The 22,264-nt window shown below is 41.2% G+C and overlaps 2 protein-coding genes and 1 long non-coding RNA gene across 7 annotated transcripts; 1 reads left to right on the top strand and 2 right to left on the bottom strand.

Annotated features, from left to right (window-relative positions):
• Nucleotides 1–8,376: 8,376 nt before the first annotated feature.
• LOC146378972 (latent-transforming growth factor beta-binding protein 3-like) lies at nucleotides 8,377–9,822 on the bottom strand. Its single transcript, XM_084941643.1, has 5 exons — nucleotides 9,774–9,822; nucleotides 9,394–9,552; nucleotides 9,222–9,311; nucleotides 8,964–9,092; nucleotides 8,377–8,780 (listed from the first exon to the last, which is right to left on the bottom strand). The coding sequence occupies exons 1-5, from the start codon at nucleotides 9,820–9,822 to the stop codon at nucleotides 8,629–8,631; spliced, it is 579 nt and encodes a 192-aa protein (XP_084797769.1). The 3' UTR covers nucleotides 8,377–8,628.
• A 907-nt stretch (nucleotides 9,823–10,729) lies between these two features.
• LOC146378973 (uncharacterized) lies at nucleotides 10,730–12,132 on the top strand. Its single transcript, XR_014801542.1, has 2 exons — nucleotides 10,730–11,275; nucleotides 11,991–12,132. It is a non-coding gene; the product is annotated as an uncharacterized LOC146378973 (long non-coding RNA).
• A 2,665-nt stretch (nucleotides 12,133–14,797) lies between these two features.
• LOC146378974 (uncharacterized) lies at nucleotides 14,798–20,120 on the bottom strand. Of its 5 annotated transcripts, none has more exons than XM_084942192.1 (15): nucleotides 20,018–20,120; nucleotides 19,510–19,588; nucleotides 19,168–19,283; nucleotides 19,002–19,070; nucleotides 18,465–18,839; nucleotides 18,240–18,341; nucleotides 17,789–18,021; nucleotides 17,513–17,691; nucleotides 16,800–16,917; nucleotides 16,634–16,725; nucleotides 16,411–16,525; nucleotides 15,942–16,043; nucleotides 15,573–15,740; nucleotides 15,292–15,447; nucleotides 14,798–15,059 (listed from the first exon to the last, which is right to left on the bottom strand). In XM_084942192.1, exons 3-9 carry the CDS (start codon nucleotides 19,280–19,282, stop codon nucleotides 16,851–16,853), a joined length of 1,140 nt encoding a protein of 379 aa, XP_084798318.1. In that variant the 5' UTR covers nucleotide 19,283; nucleotides 19,510–19,588; nucleotides 20,018–20,120; the 3' UTR covers nucleotides 14,798–15,059; nucleotides 15,292–15,447; nucleotides 15,573–15,740; nucleotides 15,942–16,043; nucleotides 16,411–16,525; nucleotides 16,634–16,725; nucleotides 16,800–16,850. The 5 variants fall into 5 exon arrangements, with proteins under 5 accessions (XP_084798318.1, XP_084798320.1, XP_084798321.1 ...); XM_084942194.1 differs by lacking the exon at nucleotides 20,018–20,120 and adding an exon at nucleotides 19,756–19,832; XM_084942195.1 differs by lacking the exon at nucleotides 20,018–20,120 and having other exon boundaries at nucleotides 15,579–15,740; nucleotides 19,510–19,749.
• Between the last annotated feature and the right edge of the window lie 2,144 nt (nucleotides 20,121–22,264).

Genomic DNA, 22,264 nt, shown 5'->3' on the forward strand with positions numbered 1-22,264 from the left:
GGTGGGAGCTCCGTTTACATTCCCTTTATGTTACAACAAAAAATAACATTAAAACGGCGACGGTCAGAAAACTGTTGCTCCCCGTCCTGCTTGCTTACCTAACCCTTTTTTATCCACACCCCTCCGCATGCGGGCCAAATACACACCCCCTTTACGACATCTACCAACACTTTACAACAACAACAACAACAGACTAACAAAGCAGGATAAATTTATGGAGCACAGCCTATTACATTATAACATAAAATGATCAAGATTATAATAGAAACTTAAAAATCATGACAAATACTTAAATATGACATGATGTAACTGAGTAAAATATTGGCCTGGACTTGGCTCCAACAGTTTCATTTTCTGCTGTTTCATGGGTCAAAAAGGGCGTTGAACCAAACTGAACCTCATTGGCCGAATGTGCTGCCAGTGTGAACAAAAAATCCTGAACTTTCAAATAAAGTCTTGCTAAGCTAAGTCGCTAAGCTAACTCTGTAAATAAAAGACATCGGTGTGACTGAAATTGTTAGCTTAGGCACGAGTAGTTCATTTTTCTAAGGAGCACTGGACTGTTGCTGCACCAGTAGGCAAAACACACATAAACAATATATTCATATAAACTGCTACTGTTATTAAGAGTAAACTTTAATTAGTGGTCCTTTGGCAAGTTAATTGTCCCTGCTTAGTCTACAGCAAACAGCTTAGAAATCTTAAGGTCGAGACTGTCAACTGTTTTAATATTACAGTACACTGAGCCCTGTGTTACTTTGTGTGAGCTGCTGCTACTATTGTAGTGCAGTATCTGCTGTGTGGTTAATCATATAACCTTTTGCACACAGCAGACAGAGTCTACTTCCACTTGGTCGATCTGCTAAATAGCTTTAAAAATTGGTTAGGGAAGTGGCTTTGATTATACTAATACACTATACTGTGCCACTGTCACAGGACAGAGATCCACCAGGGAACATCTGTCAGGATGAAGAGCCTTTGCTTCTCTAAATATAAACCAAATACTTTTTCCAAATCCCGGGGGTAGATTGTAGTGAAGTAGATTCTGGGGTAGGGTTTTACATGATGTCCACAAACGCACCACTGACATCCACACCTTCCCAGCCGATAATTAGCAGGCTTATAAGAAACAGCTGCGCTTCACTACCAGAAGGAGGCATTTGGCAGTCTTGTCCATCCAAGGTGGCTGAGAGCATTAGGCAGTTAAGCGCTGCAGATCTCTCAAGGAAAGCTACTCAGTTTATTATTGCCCTTTAGAGAGTGGTAAGTGGGACTCTTGTGTTCATCATAATGTGGCATATAGTAGGGTGGACTTTGACAACTGTTTCCCTCTTTTGTTGCAGGTTTGCACTATACTGCTGCTCTCTTGTCATATGCTGTTTTGTTTGTTATGTGATGCTTTTATAACGAACAGTACTTTGGGGTGTATTTGTTTTATGTAGATCTTTTATTAATGTGTGTAACGTTTTATGCTTTGTTTTATTGCTTTAGTGGAGGTGCGGCCGCTTGCTGAGGGGCTAGGCACGTGAGGTGGAATCCCCTTCCCGCTGCATGCGAGTGTACACACCGGGAATAGGTAGATTGCACCATTTAGAGTTTAGTGTGAGTGACAGTGAGGTCTGCAGTGAAGTTACACGGGTGAGTAATTGGTGGCACCCTTGGGCACTCCTCCGTGTAGGTTGCCTCCTCAAGTGGCCGGTCTCCACTATTTTGTTTGGTTATTCTTTTATCATGCTGTGATTGTTTTAGGGTAGCATCGTGGTAGGGAGTCTGGTCATTTTAATCATCGTTTGTTAATAAAGTGTTTTAATTAACTATTTTGCCGTCTCAACCCTGCTACCCTAGGTGCCTTCCTGGTTTTATAGTTATGTTTTTAGTAGTTCCTCTTAATAAATTTTGATTTGTAAACTTCCTTTGTCTCACCTCTGCCGTTAATAACGAGTCTGTGGGCTTTGGTAGCCAGTGCAATACGTACATTGGCTAGAGAAATCTTTCCTGGGGTGTAACGCCCTCCCCCAGGTGGCGTTGTCAATATCTTAGTTACCGTCCCGGGTTATTCCTCAATCGCGACACCACACACAGATGCAACAGCTCATAACTAAATGGTGCAAACAGAGGTGAATCCACCTAAGCAGCACTTGTACGATTGCCCCCCGGCTCCAACTCCCGGTAAACTGAAGACAGATTCAACCATATGTGTGCTGAAAAATATTAATGAGTCCACACCGCATTTTCTTCTTAATAATAGCCATGTAACAATAGAAATATAGAAACGGTAATTAATCAGATTACTAGTTACTGAAAAAAGTAAAGGCCGTTATTCCATCACTGATAATGACACGATTATTTGCATTTCCACTACTTATAAACTAGTGTCAGTATTTAATGATCAATATCCACAAATAAGAATTGGAAATAAATGACCTGGATAAGCACAAATCTGACTGAGAACTTAAACTTCACCTTAATTTTTCCACTTAAGTTAACCTTAAGTGGTACTGTGTGCCTGAGAGCATTCAGTTCAAAACAGAAATTTTGAAAACGGGGTATTTCAGGAGCTGCACAAGTTATATGAGGTCAAGAAAACATTGAATCATCGTCAAGGTAACGCACAGTGTGAACGTTTTAACAGGACGCCTCACGACCTATCACGACACGGCTTACTACTGGAGAAGAAACACTGTCGGCCTGAGTATTTTCAAGAACTATTAAATGTGCACAATGGAACTCCCCATGAAACGACAGGTGACTCACCACATTACCTCTGGCTTGGAGAGCAGTCACACCTTCCTGTAGATGCTTTGCTAGGTCAAAAGCAGGTATAGAAATTAGGAAAAGAATTATGGCTCATTTATGATATCATATTGGTTTTTAGGCTGGACATAATTATTCCACAGGTAACTGGCAAGAGTGTGGTAAACGGGTCCCTAGCTGCAAGGTCACAATCTTAGAGGGGGGTGGCCAAAATTCAGTCCCTCTGGGCGCTGGGGTGTGTGGTGGTAGCAAAGAAAACACAACTTGCAAGGGAGTGTGATGTCCACAGGATTTGTTCTTTGCCGTGTTGTCTAATTTGTCCAGGTTCATTTGTCCGGCAGCTTATTATGCAGCATGGAAAAATGAAGTTCAAATGTTAGTGCTCTTTGATTTACTGAGTAGAATGAGTTCCTTGTGTTCTCAAAATAATGATCTGTCAAAGGTTCACAGTAGCAGTCGGCTATCCTAGAAAAAATATATCCTAATGCAGTAGTTATTCAATGTAAGAGATGTAGGACACTGGGCTAAGAAGATGAGGTTCAACACTAAGCATGTGGCAGTGTGTGACATTCTCTCGCCCATCTTTCGCTTCATCCTACTTTCTCTTCCTGTGTGTTGCTGATGTAGAGGGTGCTGACAGTATGCCTTCTTCATCAGAGTCATTCCCACTGCTGGAGGTGGTGTCTGACAGTTCACTGGAGGGCCTGAATCAGTTATTGGTCATCTGGTCATTGTCATCATCCTCTTTTGGCCACTTCCAAGTACCGGGCTAGAGAGCACTAACACCGGGGCATCAACCTCAGAATCATTTTCAGTGTCACGTTCAGCTTCAGATTAATTCCAAATTGGCTTCTCACCATTACTGCCCTCTTCATCGGCCTCTTCCGCAGTATTTTCAGGATTGTCCTCAATAATTATGTTGGAAATGGCATTGTGCTGTAGTTGTTCAGGAAAAAGAGAGTTCAAAATACAGACGATTTCCTCATTTAACAGGTCACACATTATACCAACCCACAGCCAGCTGACCAATAGACAAATTTTGTCAATTTCTGCATATCGTTTCACTAGAACTAATGCCTGGAATATCCTACCCCTATAAAAACAAATAGATAACTATTTTACTGTTTTAATGCTCAGATAGTGGGAAAACGCTTTGTGAAATCTGTGCAAATCTCTGTGCAATCCAGTTGTATCTGAGAGCTAAATCAGTTTAGCTTTCACATTTCAGCAGCAAATTTCCCTTAGTGGTGCCCCTGGCAATAATGTCCACAACACTGAAGGAATTATAGTGACACAAAGAGACCACAAGATGGTGCCATTATTTAGGTAGCTGATAACATTTGTGGGCTTTTAAGTTTAGGATATCATTTTCACCACTAGTTTAGCCCTAGTTTAAACTGATTGTGTTTGAAACTTGAGATTAAGATTTAGATAAAAAATTAACTTGTAGAAAATGATTATGGACAAGACTTTCAAGCTTTGATATCCAACATCTGTAGGACCTCCTTTGCAGCACTTCGAGGAATGGCTACATTTGTCCTGTGTTACTACTTTAAACCTTTTTATTGAATATAACAAAATCTATCTATAAACACTTCCTGATGCTGCAGAATGTTTAAGCCTACAGTATTTAAAATCTCACCACTAAATATGAGAGGATTGCAGATTGCAATCAACTGAGTTCTGCTGTCTTACTTACCAGTTGAACTGCATAATTAAGTTCGTAATCCAAGCTATGGTGGCCACCGTAGGACAAACACTCTGGCCACCATTCATCTGTATTTACTCTGGAGGACACTGTAAAACTTTGTGAAAGGTGCAGGATACAAGTCGAGGAGCTAGTGAAGCTCACTTCTGCCTCATAGCCATACTGAGGTGAGTTGTTGAGGATATCCTGAACTTGTCTGTCATTAAGCGCTGCTGTTTCTGCTACAGTTAAGTGCTGTTAGCCTCTGTTAGCTGCTATTAGCCCCTGGTAGCTACTGGTAGCTGTCGTTAGTAAACTGCTGGACATTGTTGAACTCACACACTTATTGAAAAACAACAATCTTAGGTTATAACCAGCTTTTGTTGTAGTTAAAATGGCTTGCTAATGAAATTACCAAAATATTTGTAAAATATAAAACTTTAAACTTAAAAACTTATTTTGTTAAATATAATTCGGAACATTTGTTCCAATTCCAAGGAGTTACTTCTCCATCATACTTATTTTGTGTGAGGATACAATAAAAATCTTGCTCGTGCTATTGAAAATGGTATTAAGCATTTTCCTGGTTTACAAGTCTGAAATTCTAGTATCGGGAAAACCCCAGTTAGATCCCTGACTTTAGCTCAGTTGAGGTGAGGAGGAAGAAGATTGGCAGGTTTGTACACACATATAAAATGCATTTAGATTGAACTGTATTCAAGTTGGTGGGGCAGCATGATGGCTTCCACAAGCCCACTCCTATGTTTTTTTTTTATGAATTATTTCTAAGCTCATGAGAATAAGCAGATGTAATTACACACTAATTAAGGTGCATTTATGAGTACAACATTCTATTTTTCTTTTTAAATAAACTCAAAAATGATATGACTGTACCTTTTAAAATGTGAAATCAGTACTGTGTGTGGAGGAAAAAAAAGCACATGAACATAAATCTAATGGAAGATCTTGGGAGACTCTGCCATGCACTGGGTTTATTTGCTTTCTAGGCGTGCTTGAAAGGCAACACTGAATCATCCACAGTCCAGTCCGGCATATTTCTGAACATGACTGTGGGAGAACTTTGTGCCTCCCTGCCTGAATGTGTCTGTCTGAACTTAAAGCATTGCTATTTTCCACATATCTTCATATGTGTGGGAAAAAAACACATTTCCCTCAAACAGAAGAAAAACAAATGCATGAAAGGTTGTCATTTTTTTTTAAATCAAATTCTTCTTATCACAACAGCATCTTTGGCTTTCTAAATACTTTAATGCAGTGTTTAATGGCAATAGGTGTTAAACTTGCTTGATTTCTTTTTCAGAATAAGCTATATTTCGCAAATATTTCCACTATATTTATTGCTAAGTGCGTGAAATGTTTTTATCAAGCTTAAGTCCACTTAGGTGCACATGTCAAATTATACAACAACCTCAGGTTTCTCATATTTTACATAAACAAATAAAGAAGGGGAGGACAGGGACCAATCCACGAAACAAACTGTACAAAAAAACAATGTCAACAACGTGTGGCAAGGAAATAAAATCCAGATGACTTAAACATGAAAGAATGTGGATGCAACTGGGAATGTAAATGGGAATACCACAAGGCATTCCTACAATATACAACTACTGAATAGGTTAAAGACAATTATAATACCATAGAAATGTTTGAAACTCATTTAGAATAGAATAGAATAGAATTCAACTTTATTGTCATTGCACATGCACAGGTACAGGGCAACGAAATGCAGTTTGCATCCATCCAGAAGTGCTTTAGTGATATAGATATATTACAATATATATTAGCAATAATATAGATATGTAAGTATATTACAGAAATGGGTCTATTATGGTATGTTATAATGTACACGGTATGAAGTATGTTGTGAATATTCTATAACTATAGGTATGTACAGGCTGTAGTGAGTACAAGCTATGTACAGGCTATGAACAGGATATAAATATGAAAAACTATACAGAATATGAAATAAATAACTTTACAGAAATCTGAGATATACAGTTATACAGAAATGGGAACTATGCAAGTTGTAAACAGTTGTAGGGTTAAAAATTATCGTATGTACAGAATGATTATTTACAGAGCTATACAGTAGTGCAGTTAAGATAAATTAGATATGTGGATAATTTCTACAGTATCTATATAAAGTGCTAGTGGTTGTGAGTGGTGGTTCAGTCCATGTTATTATTGTGTGTTTGAGGGTACAGTTGTCCATTGTGGGTGTGCGTATGTTCAGTCCATGTGTTAACGTGGGTCAGATGTCAGGAGGCAGAGTTCAGGAGTCTGACAGCTGTGGGGAAGAAGCTGTTCCGGTACCTGGTGGTCTTAGTCCGGAGGCTCCTGTAGCGCCTCCCAGAGGGCAGGAGGGTGAAGAGTCCATGTGATGGGTGACTGGGGTCTCTGATGATTTTCCCAGCCCTTTTCAGACACCGCTTCCTGTAGATGTCTTTTATGGCAGGAAGTGGTGCTCCGGCGATGCGCTGGGCAGTTTTCACGACCCTCTGCAACGCCTTCCGGTCCGAGGCAGAGCAGTTCCCGTGCCAGACTGTTATACAGTTGGTCAGGATGCTCTCGATGGTGCAACGATAGAAGTTCACCAGGATGTCTGAGGACAGGTGGTTCTTCCTCAGAGTCCTCAAGAAGAAGAGGCGCTGGTGAGCCTTCTTGACCAGCTTGGAGCAGTTGGTCGTCCAGGTGAGATCCTCGGAGATGTGGACTCCCAGGAACTTGAAGCTGCTCACACGCTCCACAGCCGTCCCCTTAATGTGGATGGGTGGATGTGGGTCAGCATTCCTCCTGTAGTCCACGATGAGCTCCTTGGTCTTCTCGGTGTTAAGCAGCAGGTTGTTTGTGTCGCACCACTCAGCCAGACGATCCACCTCCTCCCTGTAGGCGGCCTCATCGTTGTCACTGATGAGGCCAATCACCGTGGTGTCATCTGCAAACTTAATGATGGTGTTGGAACCATCAGCAGGTCTGCAGTCGTGGGTGAAGAGGGAGTAGAGGAAGGGGCTCATCACACAGCCTTGTGGTACACCGGTGTTCATTGTGATGGTAGATGAGCAGTGGTTATCCAGCCGGACATGTTGGGGGCGGTTGGTCAGGAAGTCCAGTAACCATTTGCAGATGAGGGAACTGATGCCCAGGTCTGTCAGTTTCCTGATGAGTTGTGAGGGGTGGATTGTATTGAACGCTGAACTGAAGTCTATAAACAGCATTCTGGCGTAGGTGTTGTTGTTGTCCAGGTGTGAGAGGACAGAGTGCAGTGCGATGGAGACTGCATCCTCTGTGCTCCTGTTCTGGCGGTATGCGAATTGGTGGGGGTCCAGGGTGGGGGGGAGACAGGATTTGAAGTGTGCTAGGACCAGCTGCTCTAAGCACTTAGTGATGATGGGGGTGAGTGCTACTGGGCGGTAGTCATTGAGGCAAGATGGGTTGGAGTTTTTGGGTATCGGGACGATGGAGGTGGATTTAAAGCAGGCCGGTACCACAGCGTGGGCCAAGGACAGGTTGAATATGTCTGTCAGCACTCCTGCAAGCTCCCCAGAACACGCTCTGAGAACACGCCCGGGTATGCCATCAGGGCCTGCAGCCTTGTGGACATTGATCCTGCTCAGCACCGCTCCTACATCGGTGGGGGAGAGAGTCAGAGGTTGGTGGTCTGGCGTCACGTCTGCTTTGGTTGTGGTTGTGGGGTTCCCTCGCTCAAAACGAGCATAAAAGTTGTTGAGCTCGTTGAGGAAGGAGACATCAGAGGATGTCCTCATTGTTTGAATCAAAAATTCAAAAGAAGATAAAAGCAACTGGGAGGTCAATGACAAAAATCACAAAATGCACAATTTAAACTACAAAAACAGTTCAAAATAAAAAAAAAATAATTACAAAATACTTTTAGCGCACAAATAAACAAACATATTCCTTATCTGTGTTGCAGATTTTTTTAAAATGTGGACTGGCCAATGAAAAAGGGGCTGACAATGATATGTTTTGTACATTTTATATTGTTATGACGTGGCTCCCGATGACAACATGTTTGTATGTTTACTGCGTTCACACAGTCCCATGTATGTACCATGAGAGAGGAGTGTAAGAGCTGCACGTGCTGGTTTGTTTGTGCACGCCGCGTAGATGGGGAGAGACGTAGCGGCACGCAGAGCAACGCACAGAGGTTACCGAGTTCTGCGACGGATGCACACGTTTGGCCTACGCGTGTGCACAAAGCCTTGCTTGCACAAGCACTTGTACGAGCCAGAAGTGTTCACACAGCGAGCGTTCTTGCATGGACTAACACGGACATCTGGTTCTGCACACTCGTCAATGTCTGGAACAAAGAAAAACAAGTATTCATTAGTGACAATGAGCCATAAAACAGAAATCCAAACATTAGTTGACAGAACAAAGTTATAATCTGCACATTGGCTGCTGTACATACACTAATAAGAGAATCTAGGACTCTAAAAGAATATGTGTATTTGCATTTTTGTAGTGTATATGTAGGACAGACCTATACAGCGAGCACGCGAGTAGTCTAGCCTAAAGCCTGGGTTACATTCACACATAGTGCCCAGGTAGGAACGGACACAGCGGCCATGTCCGCAGCTGCATTCGTCGGAATCTTCTTCTGAACTGTCACCTTTTCACAAAACGAACCAGGGGAAAAGAGAAAATGGGGGCAGAAAGAGGTAAATAAATAAGCCTTGTCTGAGGGCAGGAATGTTTCAGCTATCACTGATTTTTAACAAAAACCGTCATTGAGTGTCACCCGGGTTGTAATTGGGAAAAGCTGCCTGCAAATCCTGTTCCCCGTCTGACTCCGTCTCAAGATGCATCCCACACAGATGGCTGAACATTGCTGGGTAAAACAGATAAAATTCTTGTTAATTCAATAAATGGATTAAGTGCTAAAGAGGTCTGGCAAGTTTTCAGTAGCTCACCTGAGTTTCTGGGAGGGCAGCTGTTACACTCGGGCCCCCAGCCACGACCGAAGTGACAGCAGCACTCTGAATACGTCACCACCCAGTTCTGGGGCTCGCTGCAGATCCAGCCCTCCTCAATTCGCGTGAAGCACACATCCTTGTGAGCTGCAGTCCGATCTAGAGATGGAAAAAAGGATAAAAAACAAGTCGTGAAATTTTAACTGATCTCAGTGTTCAAGTGTATTTAATAAGAGAAGGTAAAGAATACTAATCTTAATATACAATATTTGAAAAAAGTCAGATTGGTTCACATTGCAAATTACACCTAAAAACAGTAAATGTACACTTTTATTTGTACTACAAAGTAAGCACACAAATACTTTACTATTTTTTTTTACAAGCTTGTAATATCTGGGAGTAACAAGCATCAGGCGCCCATTCAGACATGTATATCCATCTACACCATATGGACAAAAGTATCGGGCCACCCACACACTTAGACTACGTTCACACTGCAGGTCTTAATGCTCGATTCCGATTTTTATGTCTGCTTGTTCACACTACAAATAAAATGTGACAGCAAACGCACTCTAGTGTGAACGCTCAAAGCGGCCACATGCGCAAAAGAAGACGTCACACACAACGCGCTCTGTTTAGACTCAAACCAAACAGTATTGTTTGACTGATGGCCCTTAATATAAAGACTTGTTTCGGACTTTACGTTTCCCAATTTTGCTCTAAGTTATAAAGTTATTTTGTTATTTACATATGGCCTAATAATTACCCTTATTGCTGTTTTAGAGAGGAGCGGTGCTTCAAAGGATAGTCGCAGATTTCTGTCAGAATCTGCAGATTATACAGTATAAATGAAATGTTCACGTTTCTCCAACGTTGTCTTCCCAACAGTTTCACTAACATCTACATGGGATGGCCAGGAAGCGTTCGCGATGTCTTATCGGGCGCTTCTCCGGCGCTGATAATTGGCGTGTGACGGATTTAATGCGACTTGACTATTCAAACAGCAGTCGCTTTCTAAAACATCAGATATGTATCGGATTCAGTACCACATACGAAAGTGACCCAGATCGGATTTGAAAATATCGGATTTGTGCCATTCACACTGTCATACCATGATCGGATATGGGTCGCATACTGTACTGTAAATGTACGAAACACATGACAGGTTCGTTAAGTTTGTTAAGATTTCTTTTTCTTAATTTTTGCATTTTCTCCAGTTTTACAGACCTCATGTAAATATTTCATTTGTTATTTTTCAGAATGCCGAAAACACCGTACACAGAAGATTTTCAAATATGAAGAGATAGTAGACAGGAGAGTTGTAAATGTAAGTAATTTAGCCTGCTGTTGTGCAGATTTTTTTTGCGTCTTTGGACTTCCCGGATTTGAACTGTGCCTGACTGACTATCCATAAGCTTTTGTATTTGATGAATCTACACTAATTCAGCCACTGAGTCTGTATTTCGCTCCAAATAGGACATTAAATAAGAACATACCACCTGATACGACCTGGTCGTGCTGCCTTCCTGATGTTTACGTTCTTTAAAGTCCTCCTGACATCATGCTCAGAAGGAGTGATTGATGTGGAGGTGCTCCTTCCCATTCAGTAACATCTGCTTCAGTTAGTTTTGCTTGTGAGCCACAATGTAAGCAGTGTTGCTTTGCTGACATGCACTCGATGCTGGCAGTACAAGCATTGTAGTGGTTCTTATGTTTTTGTAAACTAATTGTATAATATATTGAGCCATTCAATAGTACACAAATGTTTATAAGCTCCTTTTTGTATGCAACTTGCATGTCTTTCTTAATTAATTGTTTGTTTATATCATGTTTTTCAGGAAAAAGAAGAAGTTAAAGTCAAGTGGAAGCCTTGCTCAACATGGTATGTAGTAACAACTTTGTTGGACGGGAACAGACATTCATATTGTTGATAAATAGTTATCACCTCAATTTGAATTCATGTATTTGGACTAAAGTAAATTGGGAGCTTTTAGCTATCGAGCTCCTCTTCTGTGAGGAGCTTGATAGCTGTCCACCTCCAAAGTCCATTATGAGTTTTGGAGGTGGACATGGTCAACACTTTTAAGAGTAGGCATAAGACTTTACTTCTTTATAGAGCTTATAGTTAGGGCTGGTTCAGCTCAGCCCTTAGTTATGCTGTAACAGGACCAGACTGCTGGGGGTTAGTGTCCCCCCCCTCTCTCTGTCTGTCTCTTTCAGGGTTATGCAGGCTCAGTATTGGTTGAAGATGCAGTCACGTCTCCTTTTACTGAAAACTCTCCCCCTCTCCCTCACCATCTGTAAACATACATGTCTCAGTAATGCAGTTCATGCATGTTACTAACTTCTTCCCTGGAGTTTCTGTGCTCTCTCATCCAGCAGGTTCCGATGGATCGTGGCTGCTGCTGTGGTCCTGCTTGACATCTACTACATATATTATTACTCTCTGACTTGATTTATATTACAGTGAAGGTGTATAAAGCATGACATGAATATAGAAGATATTTCATCCTAAAAAATTGTCATATGTCACAACCTAAATTATCCTATTTTGTGTGTGGTTGTCGTTGTTGTTTGTTATGTTTTTCTCCTGACAGTGGCAAAGTGTGGGATGACACATGGGAACCTGCGCAGTTTTACACACAGTAAACCAGGCACCACAGGTCGCAGAGATCGCACAGTTCACAGTTTGTAGTTCAGCATAAAAGTTCAAAATAAAATATTTACTATACATTTCAACCAGTGTCAGTCTCTGTTTCACTCTCTAATTGTGGCTTAAGTACCTAACACATTCATGAATCTGATCGATCAATAATATCTTCCCTGCACTCGATATCTCATAGTTTTACATATCAGCCAACATTATTGTCTACATCCTCATAAATATAGAAGTGACTTGCTTATTATAACATATTACAAGTTAAAGTAATACTGCACTGCACGTATAGTAAGTAACACCTACTGTGTATGGGAGCCTAAAGCAAAGTTAACTGCACCAGTACCAGCTTCAGAACATATTGTATATTATATGTTTCTACCTTTTTGTAATATGTCATGTTTAGATGCAGTGACAATTGCACATTTGGAGTTGTGGTCATATGTGGTTTTTATATATATATACACAGGGTATTAGAAAAAAATTGACATTTTTTGCTATTTTTCTTGTTTGTTTGCACATTATTATTGTGTACATATTACATATGTAACATTATTGTTAATATTATTATTAGATATCAAAGATACAATTTGATTAAGGGTTTTCCTGTCATAATTTCAATACAAATGCAATTACACACGTAAACAATAGGATCAAAATAAACTTTTAAAAAGTCTGTTGATCAAATGCTGATTTTCAAAACATTCTAGAGGAAAACAGAGATAAAATAATCTGAACAGTAACAGTGATCTGGGATGATGATGGAGGCTTCAATGGATTATTCTGTTTCAATCAATAGGTTCGTATCTATGACAATAATTTGATAAGTTTAACAGGTTGGTTTAGGCCTGGCAATACTGGAAATATTCACAAACTTTTGTTTTTGAAGAATGTTTATCTTTTTTGGGATGAAGCTATCTGGCAAAATGACACAGCCCTTTAACCTCATCTTTATGTCTATCATGTGGCTATGATACTGGATTTTGGTTTGATGCATATGCAGGTTACAGCTGGGGAATGGCAGTATGTTGTGGATTGATTTGGCATGTTCAACCACTGTTACACCAAACTCTCTCACTTATAACATGATAAAGGCCTCTTACTCAGTGTCATGGATTTTCTGTAGTTTTGGGGACACAGGGCCAAAGTCTGAGGCAATAAGTCAGATCAAAGAAGGCAATGTTTCTAAAATGGGAGTTTACTTATGTCATTATATATATCCAGGAATATGTGCCTGAGGATAGTTGTCATGAATTCAATATTAAATCAAAGTATTCCTTAATTACCACAGCTGACACGAGTTCTCCATAGTTGCCTGCTGTCTCAGGATCTGTCTCCAAAAAGGACCAGGGAGCGCTAACATGTTATGTTCTAAACTGATGAAGAAAATGCACATTAAACATAACATAAACTTACTGAGTGAAGTAATGTCAAGAGGATTCCTTTAGCTCCTATTGGGTTGGTTCCTTGATCAATGCAATACAGAATCATTCATCTGGTTTTATGTAATGTCCTTAAAACATGTCAAAATGAGGCTCACTAGTCTGTGTGGCCTCCATATGCCTGTATGACCTCCCTACAACACCTGGGCATGCTCCTGATGAAGTGGCAGATGCTCTCCTGATGGATGTCCTCCCAGACTCCAGGACTAAAGCATCTGCCCACTCCTGGACATTTTGTGGTGCAGTTGGTGGATGGAGCGAGACATGATGTCCCAGATGTCCTCAATTGGATTCAGGTCTGGGGAATGGGCGGGCCAGTCCTCAGCATCAATGCCTTCGTCTTGCAGGAACTGCTGACACACTCCAGCCACATGAGGTCTAGGATTGTCGTGCATTAGGAGGAACCCGGGGCTAACCGCACCAGCATATGGTCTCACAAGGGGTCTGAGGATCTCATCTCAGTACCTAATGGCAGTCAGGCTACCTCTGCCGAACACATGGAGGGCTGTGCAGCTCCCCAAAGAAATGCCACCCCACACCAAAACTGACCCACTGCCAAACTCATGCTGGAGGATGTTGCAGGCAGCAGAAGGTTCTCCACGGCGTCTCCAGACTCTGTCACAAGTGCTCAGTGTGAACCTGCCTTCATCTGTGAGGAGCAAAGTTGCCAATCTTTGTGTTCTCTGGCAAATGCCAAACATCCGGCATGGTGTTGGGCTGTAAGCACAACCCCCACCTGTGGACGTCGGGCCCTCATAACACCCTCATGGAGTCCGTTTCTGACCGTTTGAGCAGACGTGCACATTTGTGGCCTGCTGGAGGTCATTTTGCACAGCTCTGGCCTTTCTTTCCTACCCCACAGTACCTTCCCTTACCATTCGTTTCCTACTCTTTTACTTCTTCTTTGATGACGGTTGCCTTTCTAGATAAGCAATTTCATTTGCTCTGGGGCGAGTCACTGGCTCGGGTGCATTCCGGGACTGTCAGTTCACCAGTGTGCTGGCATGCTTCTTAAAAAACACACCACTACAGCAAACATCTCAATTGTACTTGTTGATTTCTTCGACAAAACACTGAACAAAAAATTTACTTGTGAGTGTGCTGCCTGGTGCTTTTAAATTTTGTGATAATTTGAGCAGCCCAGAAAGCATCCCATAAATTAAATTATGTTATCGTATCTGAACATGTACACTAGTCATTAAATTAGATGGGAAAGAATGATTCAGGGTAAACAACTGCACCAAGGAAATTCCATTTTTCTTCTCAAAATGTAAAATGTCTGTTGAAAAATCACATTAAACAGAGATGTGATTAACTTTTTATTTTACCAAACATAACATCAATGATGACACAATCAGTCTTCATCAGAAGTGCTCAAATCACTCTCAGTGGCATCGTCTGGAATGTCCTCCTCCTCCTCCGAGTCCATTTCCAGGAGTGGTTGGTGGCTGAGGATTCTCTTGTACACGTCCTTTACTTTGAGCATTTCAGCTTTCAGTTCACTTTTTTTTTAAAAACCAGGCTACAGAGTCCCTTCTGTGCATCCTCCGACATGCCAACAAAGGAGGCTGTAAAAAGAACAAAACAAATAAATATAAGTAAAAAAAAAAAACAAACAAAAAAAAACCTCACCTCATAAACACAAGGAATTAGGATCCTGTAATTAAACATTTTTTTTAAAGGGAGAAGGCAGTGTTAGCTAGCAATCTAGATATAGGTAAAAGATCCAGTAAGACTTTAGCATCTGCTCTTATTTTCAATCGATTCATCAAAAAATTAATAAATAAAAGATGTGCTTACAGTCTGAGGAGATTGTCCCCAACACCACAGATCACATTCGCAACACTGTCCAGTGATGCTGCATCTCCCTGCAAAGGATCATCTCCTCCTCTCTCAGGCGCCTCACAGCCATCACCTTCTCAAAGACCTTTCTCTTTGTCCGGAGGTCAGCAGCAGCTACAGTTTAACAACATCAGATGGGAAAACATAGTAGCATATTATGATTCAAGAACAAAACATTCAACTACTGCTCAGATACTGGGAGTTTGTTTAAAAAGGATATTTAGAAATCAAGAGCTTACGTTCACTTGTGCTCTGCCAGGGCCAAATGTCGGTCAGCATGAGGGCATCACTGGATACGATTTGCTTTGTTGGTTCAGCGAGCTTGTTGTAGTCGTCAACAGCAGCCGCCAAGCGTTTCTTCTCAACTAAGATGACCTTGCGAATTCTGTGTCGCCTCTTGTTGCCATCTGTAAATAATCATAAAAAATTCACACCTTCACATAATGTATATAGTTACATTTTAATCTACACTCATCAATTTGTTTGCTAGAACAAATCACATCCAGCTTAAACAAACCTGGATCTGATTTTATTCTGTTTACAAAGTAGCTGTACAAGCTGTACAAACTAAGTATCAAACGGTCCATTTCAAAGAAACTGGGACGTACCATTTTGTCTGTAAAGACTTTGTGTTCGCACTCTGATGACGACGACAAGCTCCTCTATTCGTGCCTGCAACGCTCCAAGGCTGCCATCAGTTTGATCACTTTCTAAGTGAGAGGAATATTAATCAGAATACAGGATGAGTAACAGTCACCAAACTACAGTGGACTCTGTAATCACTGACTTGATGACATTCATTATAAGACATCTGGAGCCTTCATGTGCTGCATTATCATGAGATAACAAGTATGTTGGTGTTCAGGTTTATAAAACCAACTAGTACGACATCATTTCAACCCAGGTTCTATCCAATTTGATGAAACGCAACAACTCTGCCATAAATTCTGCTTTTACAAGGCTTCTTTTTCATTGTTTGTTGACACTGTCAGAAAGATCTTAATTCTACCTTAAGTTCTTTAATGAGGCCATGGTGGGTCCTATTGTTATACACGAGTGCATTATATTGAGACTCACCTTCAGCCCATTTCTACACATCGGCCACCCATTGCTGCAGTGTGTCGTCATCCACACCCAGCTCATTTTTGGTCGCATTCAGGCTCTCCACTTGTTCTCTAAGGATCCTTATGATCTAAGAATACATTAATAAATGTCATTCATATTGACATTAAAAGAGTACTGGTGTTTTCCCCCATTACCACACACATTAAAATGGTTTTTGAAAAAATAAATAAATCACCTTTAGATATCTCTGGCTCAAAGTGCGGCCCAGTTGTTCCACTTTCCTTTTGTTCCAGCCCAAAGCCAGGAGGGTCAGCATGTCTGTTCGCCCTGCATTTCAGTTAGTATACAAATAAGAATTAATGAGCAGGAGACTGAGTGGAATCTCAGACACGGACACATACCTGCTTTAGACATGTACTTCGTTGTGATGGCCGCCCTAGACAGGAAACTGTTTACTTGTTCCACCTCTTCTCCAACTGTTGAACCGGCCCCATCCTGAAACGCACCTCCCCATTTGATCTATAGAAAGGAGGTCACAATACATGACTGCTGAATTCATTCAACCTTATAACAAAATGTCTCAAACTAATCCAAAACTACAAGCTGCAGTACACCTCGCATTTCCAAGTGTGAGCCTTTGCATGCATGACGGAGAGAAAAGGAAGCATTGACAAGAGGTTCCTCAGCTCAGGGCACTGCTGAGCCACCTTGGTTAAATAGGGGAAATATTTACAGGCCACATCGGAGCAAAGGAACGTAATATGTCCCAGGACGTTAGCTGCCAACTCCCTCTGGAGAAAAAGGGGGTAAGCAAAGATCTCCCCTCGAAACATGTTCAATGCAGCTAAGAGGACTCCGTGGCGACAAACAGCTATTTCCATGCCCTCTTCATCCAACTTCCCAGTGGACTTTTTGGACGACTCCTTTGCTGCAGTCCAAGATGAAGATCCGCACAACCCTTTCCCTGGGACCTATACACTCCCCTTGCACTTCAGAGCAAGTTCCCCTGCTCTGAAGTGCTGAACGAACACAGTGACAGTTGTTTGAAAAGAAACATTAAAATACATTTTTCTACAAATCCATATTTGACTTATGTACACAATGCATAACGTACCTTGCATTAGACTGAAAGTGATAAAGCTTGCGGTTTCCATCAACTGAGACGGCAAGCATGTCTGGAGTGCAGGCAGGGCAGCTAAAGCATGGCTCCTTGCACATCCTGTCCACCTCAAACTTTACAGCACTCCACTCCAAGAAACTTTTACTGAAGGCATCAGCTGATATTCGGCCAGTCTTTTACATAGAGGACATACAACAGAATATTCAAGGACAGTCATCATAAACATTGATTTGCACAATTTCCTTAAACTTGGCAAATTTAGAAACTCACCCTTCCAAAATGGGCTGTTCGTTCATCCAGCACTTTGACAAATGCCTTAAGTGACATCCCTGGTGCAGCCTTCTTAATGTCATAGAAAGACTGAAAGACATCCATTGAAAACAGGGTGCAGAAATTTAAGGTGCCAGGCCAATATCCACTACCCAGGATGTCCTTAACTGAGGGGGACCACATTAGGCCACAGCTGGTGCAGCTCACCACTGGCAGTGCAAGGTTATAACGGCCTTTAGAAAGGATAAGGATAAATTCAGTCATGGCTCAAAGCATTCATTTTTTTCATGTTGTTTTCAAATCGGTCTGGTAAATCCAAATGACCTTTGACAGGTGCCCACATATACTGCGGGCCGAGGGTAATTCAAACCAAGATAGCAATGCACAATTTGCAATAAAACCTCCAAACACATCTATTGTGTATGTAGTGTGTGACAAAAGGGCAACTTACCATTTATGGTTACAAGAGCCACAATTGCGCCGGGTGAAACCTCAACGTTACCTGCTGGGCAGTCACACACATGGTCTGGCCTTTGCACAGGCAACAGCCGAACTAACATTAAAACACACAATATATATAAAAAGAATTAGAAATTAACTGATACACAATAAATATACAATAACAGCACCCACTCATAGTACATAGCAAGAAATGCATAAGACTTAAAAACCGTACCTATTGGCTTGTGAAACTCTGATGTAGGCTGCAAAAACCCTCCTGTTACTGCCTCTCTGCTGTGCAGGACAAAGCGTGTGTGAACTGCAATATCACAGTCAGCACAAAGGAATGGAAGAGGCAGGCAGTCCAGACACCTCACAACTACTTGTTTGCCACACTGACACACACGGTGTGACTGTGGATCCAGAGTAGCTAACATATTGTCTATAAGACAAGGCCTGGCCTCTTTCCACTTTTGCGAGGACACCATATTTCTGATCGCCCAGTGAGTAGCAGCTGATTCAGATGACGTCTCACAAGCCATGGCTGCGTCCTCTTCTCCATCCTCCAACATCTGAAGGAGCTCCTGATGAAGCACCTCAGTTCCATACACTAACAGAAAAAAAATAAAGAAAGGAAGAAACTCTTCCACAAAGTGAAAAACACTCTAGGCAGTATGTTTCTTAGGACTGCACAAAAGTCCTGCATAACTCAACTATAACAACAAATATAAAAGTAAACAGAAATCACAATATATACAAGAAGGTAAAGTACCTTTTGTTGGGTTGACACTGGCAACATAACTAGGTTCTTCACGTGGACATTGATGCTGATCTCTGGACACTGGGGGGAAAAAAAGAGATTGAAGAATATTTACTTACTGAAATTCTTTGGTGAAAACAAGTTGTGAGATAAAATCAATGGTTGTGTGAACACTGACCACGTGGCATGCAACTAGTACTTCGACTGGTTGATGGTCTGAGGAATAAAATCTCCCTGTCTGTCACGTGTTTTCCAGCGCACTGGTCTTGGCTGAGGTTCACTCTGTGCATCATTCTATGCAATTAACAAGGAAAAAAGGGAACACCTAAAATACAGTCCATGATTAAAGCAAAGATTATCAAACATCTTAAGTTAACCAACTTAATTTGACATAAACTTATATATACACACATATATAAAAATTTATTAAAAAAAATTCAAATAATATAACGTTTACTCCGTACAAAATATTAGACAAGCGTGTTCCCTCTTTAACAACTGTTTCCACTAAAAATTTTACCTGCATATCTTGAAGGAGTTCGTCAGCAGCCTGAAGCTCTTCCTCCAGCTCGGGATCCTCTGAATCACTCATTTTCAAGCTAAAGAGGAAAGAGATTTTTGCAGAACTCCGTGACATAAACACATAACTAACGCAATTCAAATGATTTTCAGTCTTGGCGCTCCGGTTAACGTTAGCAATTAACGTTAGCATCATCAGTTTATAAAGAGCTAGCAGAACTCTTAGCGCAAAAACTGCTTTACGCACCATGTGAGGGTATTTTGCAACACACAAGTCCTTTAACGTTTGTAATAGATTTAATCCATCATCGTTGGATTAAATGGCTAATGCTGCAGTAGCCACCTGTAGTCATTACCTAGCAAGCATGCTGACAGTAGCTGTAGCCATTTTTAAATGCATTAAACCGTTTCCGAGATCAGTCACCTCTGTTTGTTTGAAGCTTTTATGAAAAACAAACTTTGAAACACACATCAAGGTATTACTTTAAATATATGTATTTTTTACATACCTGCATTAGAATCAATCAGTTCCGCCTCATTTTCTTATTCTTATAAATAGGTCTCTCCATTCTCCCATCATCCTTTGCTTACACAGGTTGCGTCTGATTGGTTGGAGCCGAGCACGTCCAAAACTAACAGGAGTGGTGAATGACTCTATAAATGTGTTTTACGTGTGAAATGAAAATAATAAACCTAACAAAGGATTATGTACGTTAAATCTGAGCACTTTCAGCTCGTGAATCACTTTGGAAAACACTGTGTGATGGCCACAACATGAAGCGATTTTATTGTTGAATTATCAGTGATACTTTCATGTGTTTTTGTTGAGAAATGTTAACGATGTCATTAAAAGAAAGCATTAAATTAGGGAGAAAAACCGTTCGCGGAGAGGGTCCCCGGTTCTCCAGTTAGATTGAGATTCACAGCGTCATGTTTCGCTGTGACGGAGTTATTATTGGAGTAAATGGACGGCTGGAGCCTCTGCTCGAAGCGTCTCTGATCGCCGCAAGCGGGTTCATATTGGAATGAATTGACAACCCACAGCGTCGCATAAAAACGTGGAAGGGTACCTTTAGCGTCAGCATGAGAAGTTAAGGGACGTGACAAATCGTCAGTATTTTACGTGTCGGGGGTGAGAACGGGTTGTCTTAGCAGTAGGATTTACATGAAAAGAGAAACAAATTAAGTTTGAGTGAAAATGTACATTTTTTGCACTCTCTGGTCGACTGACTCAGTGAATCAAATGACTCAACAAACACGATTCACTTTGGTGAGTGACTCATTAAAACTCGATTCAGTAAAAAGAATTAAATTTACCATCACTAGCCCTTTGTTTGGCCTGCTAAAATGGCGCCCCGGCGGCCACGCCCCCTGCCGTGACATCATGTTCCAAAGCCCCATAGAATAGACAATAGAACCAAATTTAAAAAAAAAGAAAAAAAAAAGAATGTTGTTGTTACATTATGTTATGACATCATCATGATGTCATAACATGCCTTTGATCTGTGAATCCTTAAATCCGGGTAAGAAGCCCAAACTGTCATGCAGTTTACTTGTAACATTTGAGATTGCAGCATTCAAAGGTCCGCCTGAGAAAAATTTTAAAATAGTTGAATCTTTAAGACAGTCACTTCATCAACACTCTGACATGTCTCAGAGTAAAGACAGCAAAAGCCAACAAGCTTACGCTGGCTTTACTACAATGGACGACCAAAATCCAGAGCCAAACTCTGATGAAAGACATTTCCAGCTTCCACTCAAGAGGAAGCGAGGCCCGAATTCTGTTGCACAGAATTGCAGAAGTGACGACAGCTGCTCTCCACCAAGGAAAAAAAGACGTATTTGTGAAGAAAAGAAAAGAAAATACAGTCAGATTTCCAAAGGCAGCAAAAACAACTCTGAGAGCTACTCTCCAGAGAGAAAGAGGATGAGAGTAGACACTGAGAAAAAAGAAACAGCAGTGACTCGGACCATCCAAAAAAGTTCTTCTTCAAGGACTATCCAACTCCAAGTTCAGAAAAAGAACAATATGAACTTGAGTAATACCAAAAACTCTCAAAACACTCCAAAAGACAACAAGAGACCAGGACAAGCACCAGTGACACAGAACATCCAAAAAAGTTCTTTGTCAAGGTCTATCCAGGACCAAGTTGAGAAAATGGATGTTACGACCTCAAGTGATACCAAAACCTCTGATAACACTCCAAAATACAACAAGAGGCCAGGACAAGCACCAGTGACACAGAACATCCAAAAAAGTTCTTTGTCAAGGTCTATCCAGGACCAAGTTGAGAAAATGGATGTTACGACCTCGAGTGATACCAAAACCTCTGATAACACTCCAAAATACAACAAGAGGCCAGGACAAGCACCAGTGACACAGAACATCCAAAAAAGTTCTTTGTCAAGGTCTATCCAGGACCAAGTTGAGAAAATGGATGTTACGACCTCGAGTGATACCAAAACCTCTGATAACACTCCAAAATACAACAAGAGGCCAGGACAAGCACCAGTGACACAGAACATCCAAAAAAGTTCTTTGTCAAGGTCTATCCAGGACCGAGTTGAGAAAATGGATGTTACGACCTCGAGTGATACCAAAACCTCTGATAACACTCCAAAATACAACAAGAGGCCAGGACAAGCACCAGTGACACAGAACATCCAAAAAAGTTCTTTGTCAAGGTCTATCCAGGACCGAGTTGAGAAAATGGATGTTACGACCTCGAGTGATACCAAAACCTCTGATAACACTC

This window comes from Perissodus microlepis, chromosome 10 (assembly GCF_051167445.1).
Source record: "Perissodus microlepis isolate ML-2025 ecotype Zambia chromosome 10, ASM5116744v1, whole genome shotgun sequence".
In the NCBI taxonomy this organism is placed as follows: Eukaryota; Metazoa; Chordata; class Actinopteri; order Cichliformes; family Cichlidae; genus Perissodus; species Perissodus microlepis.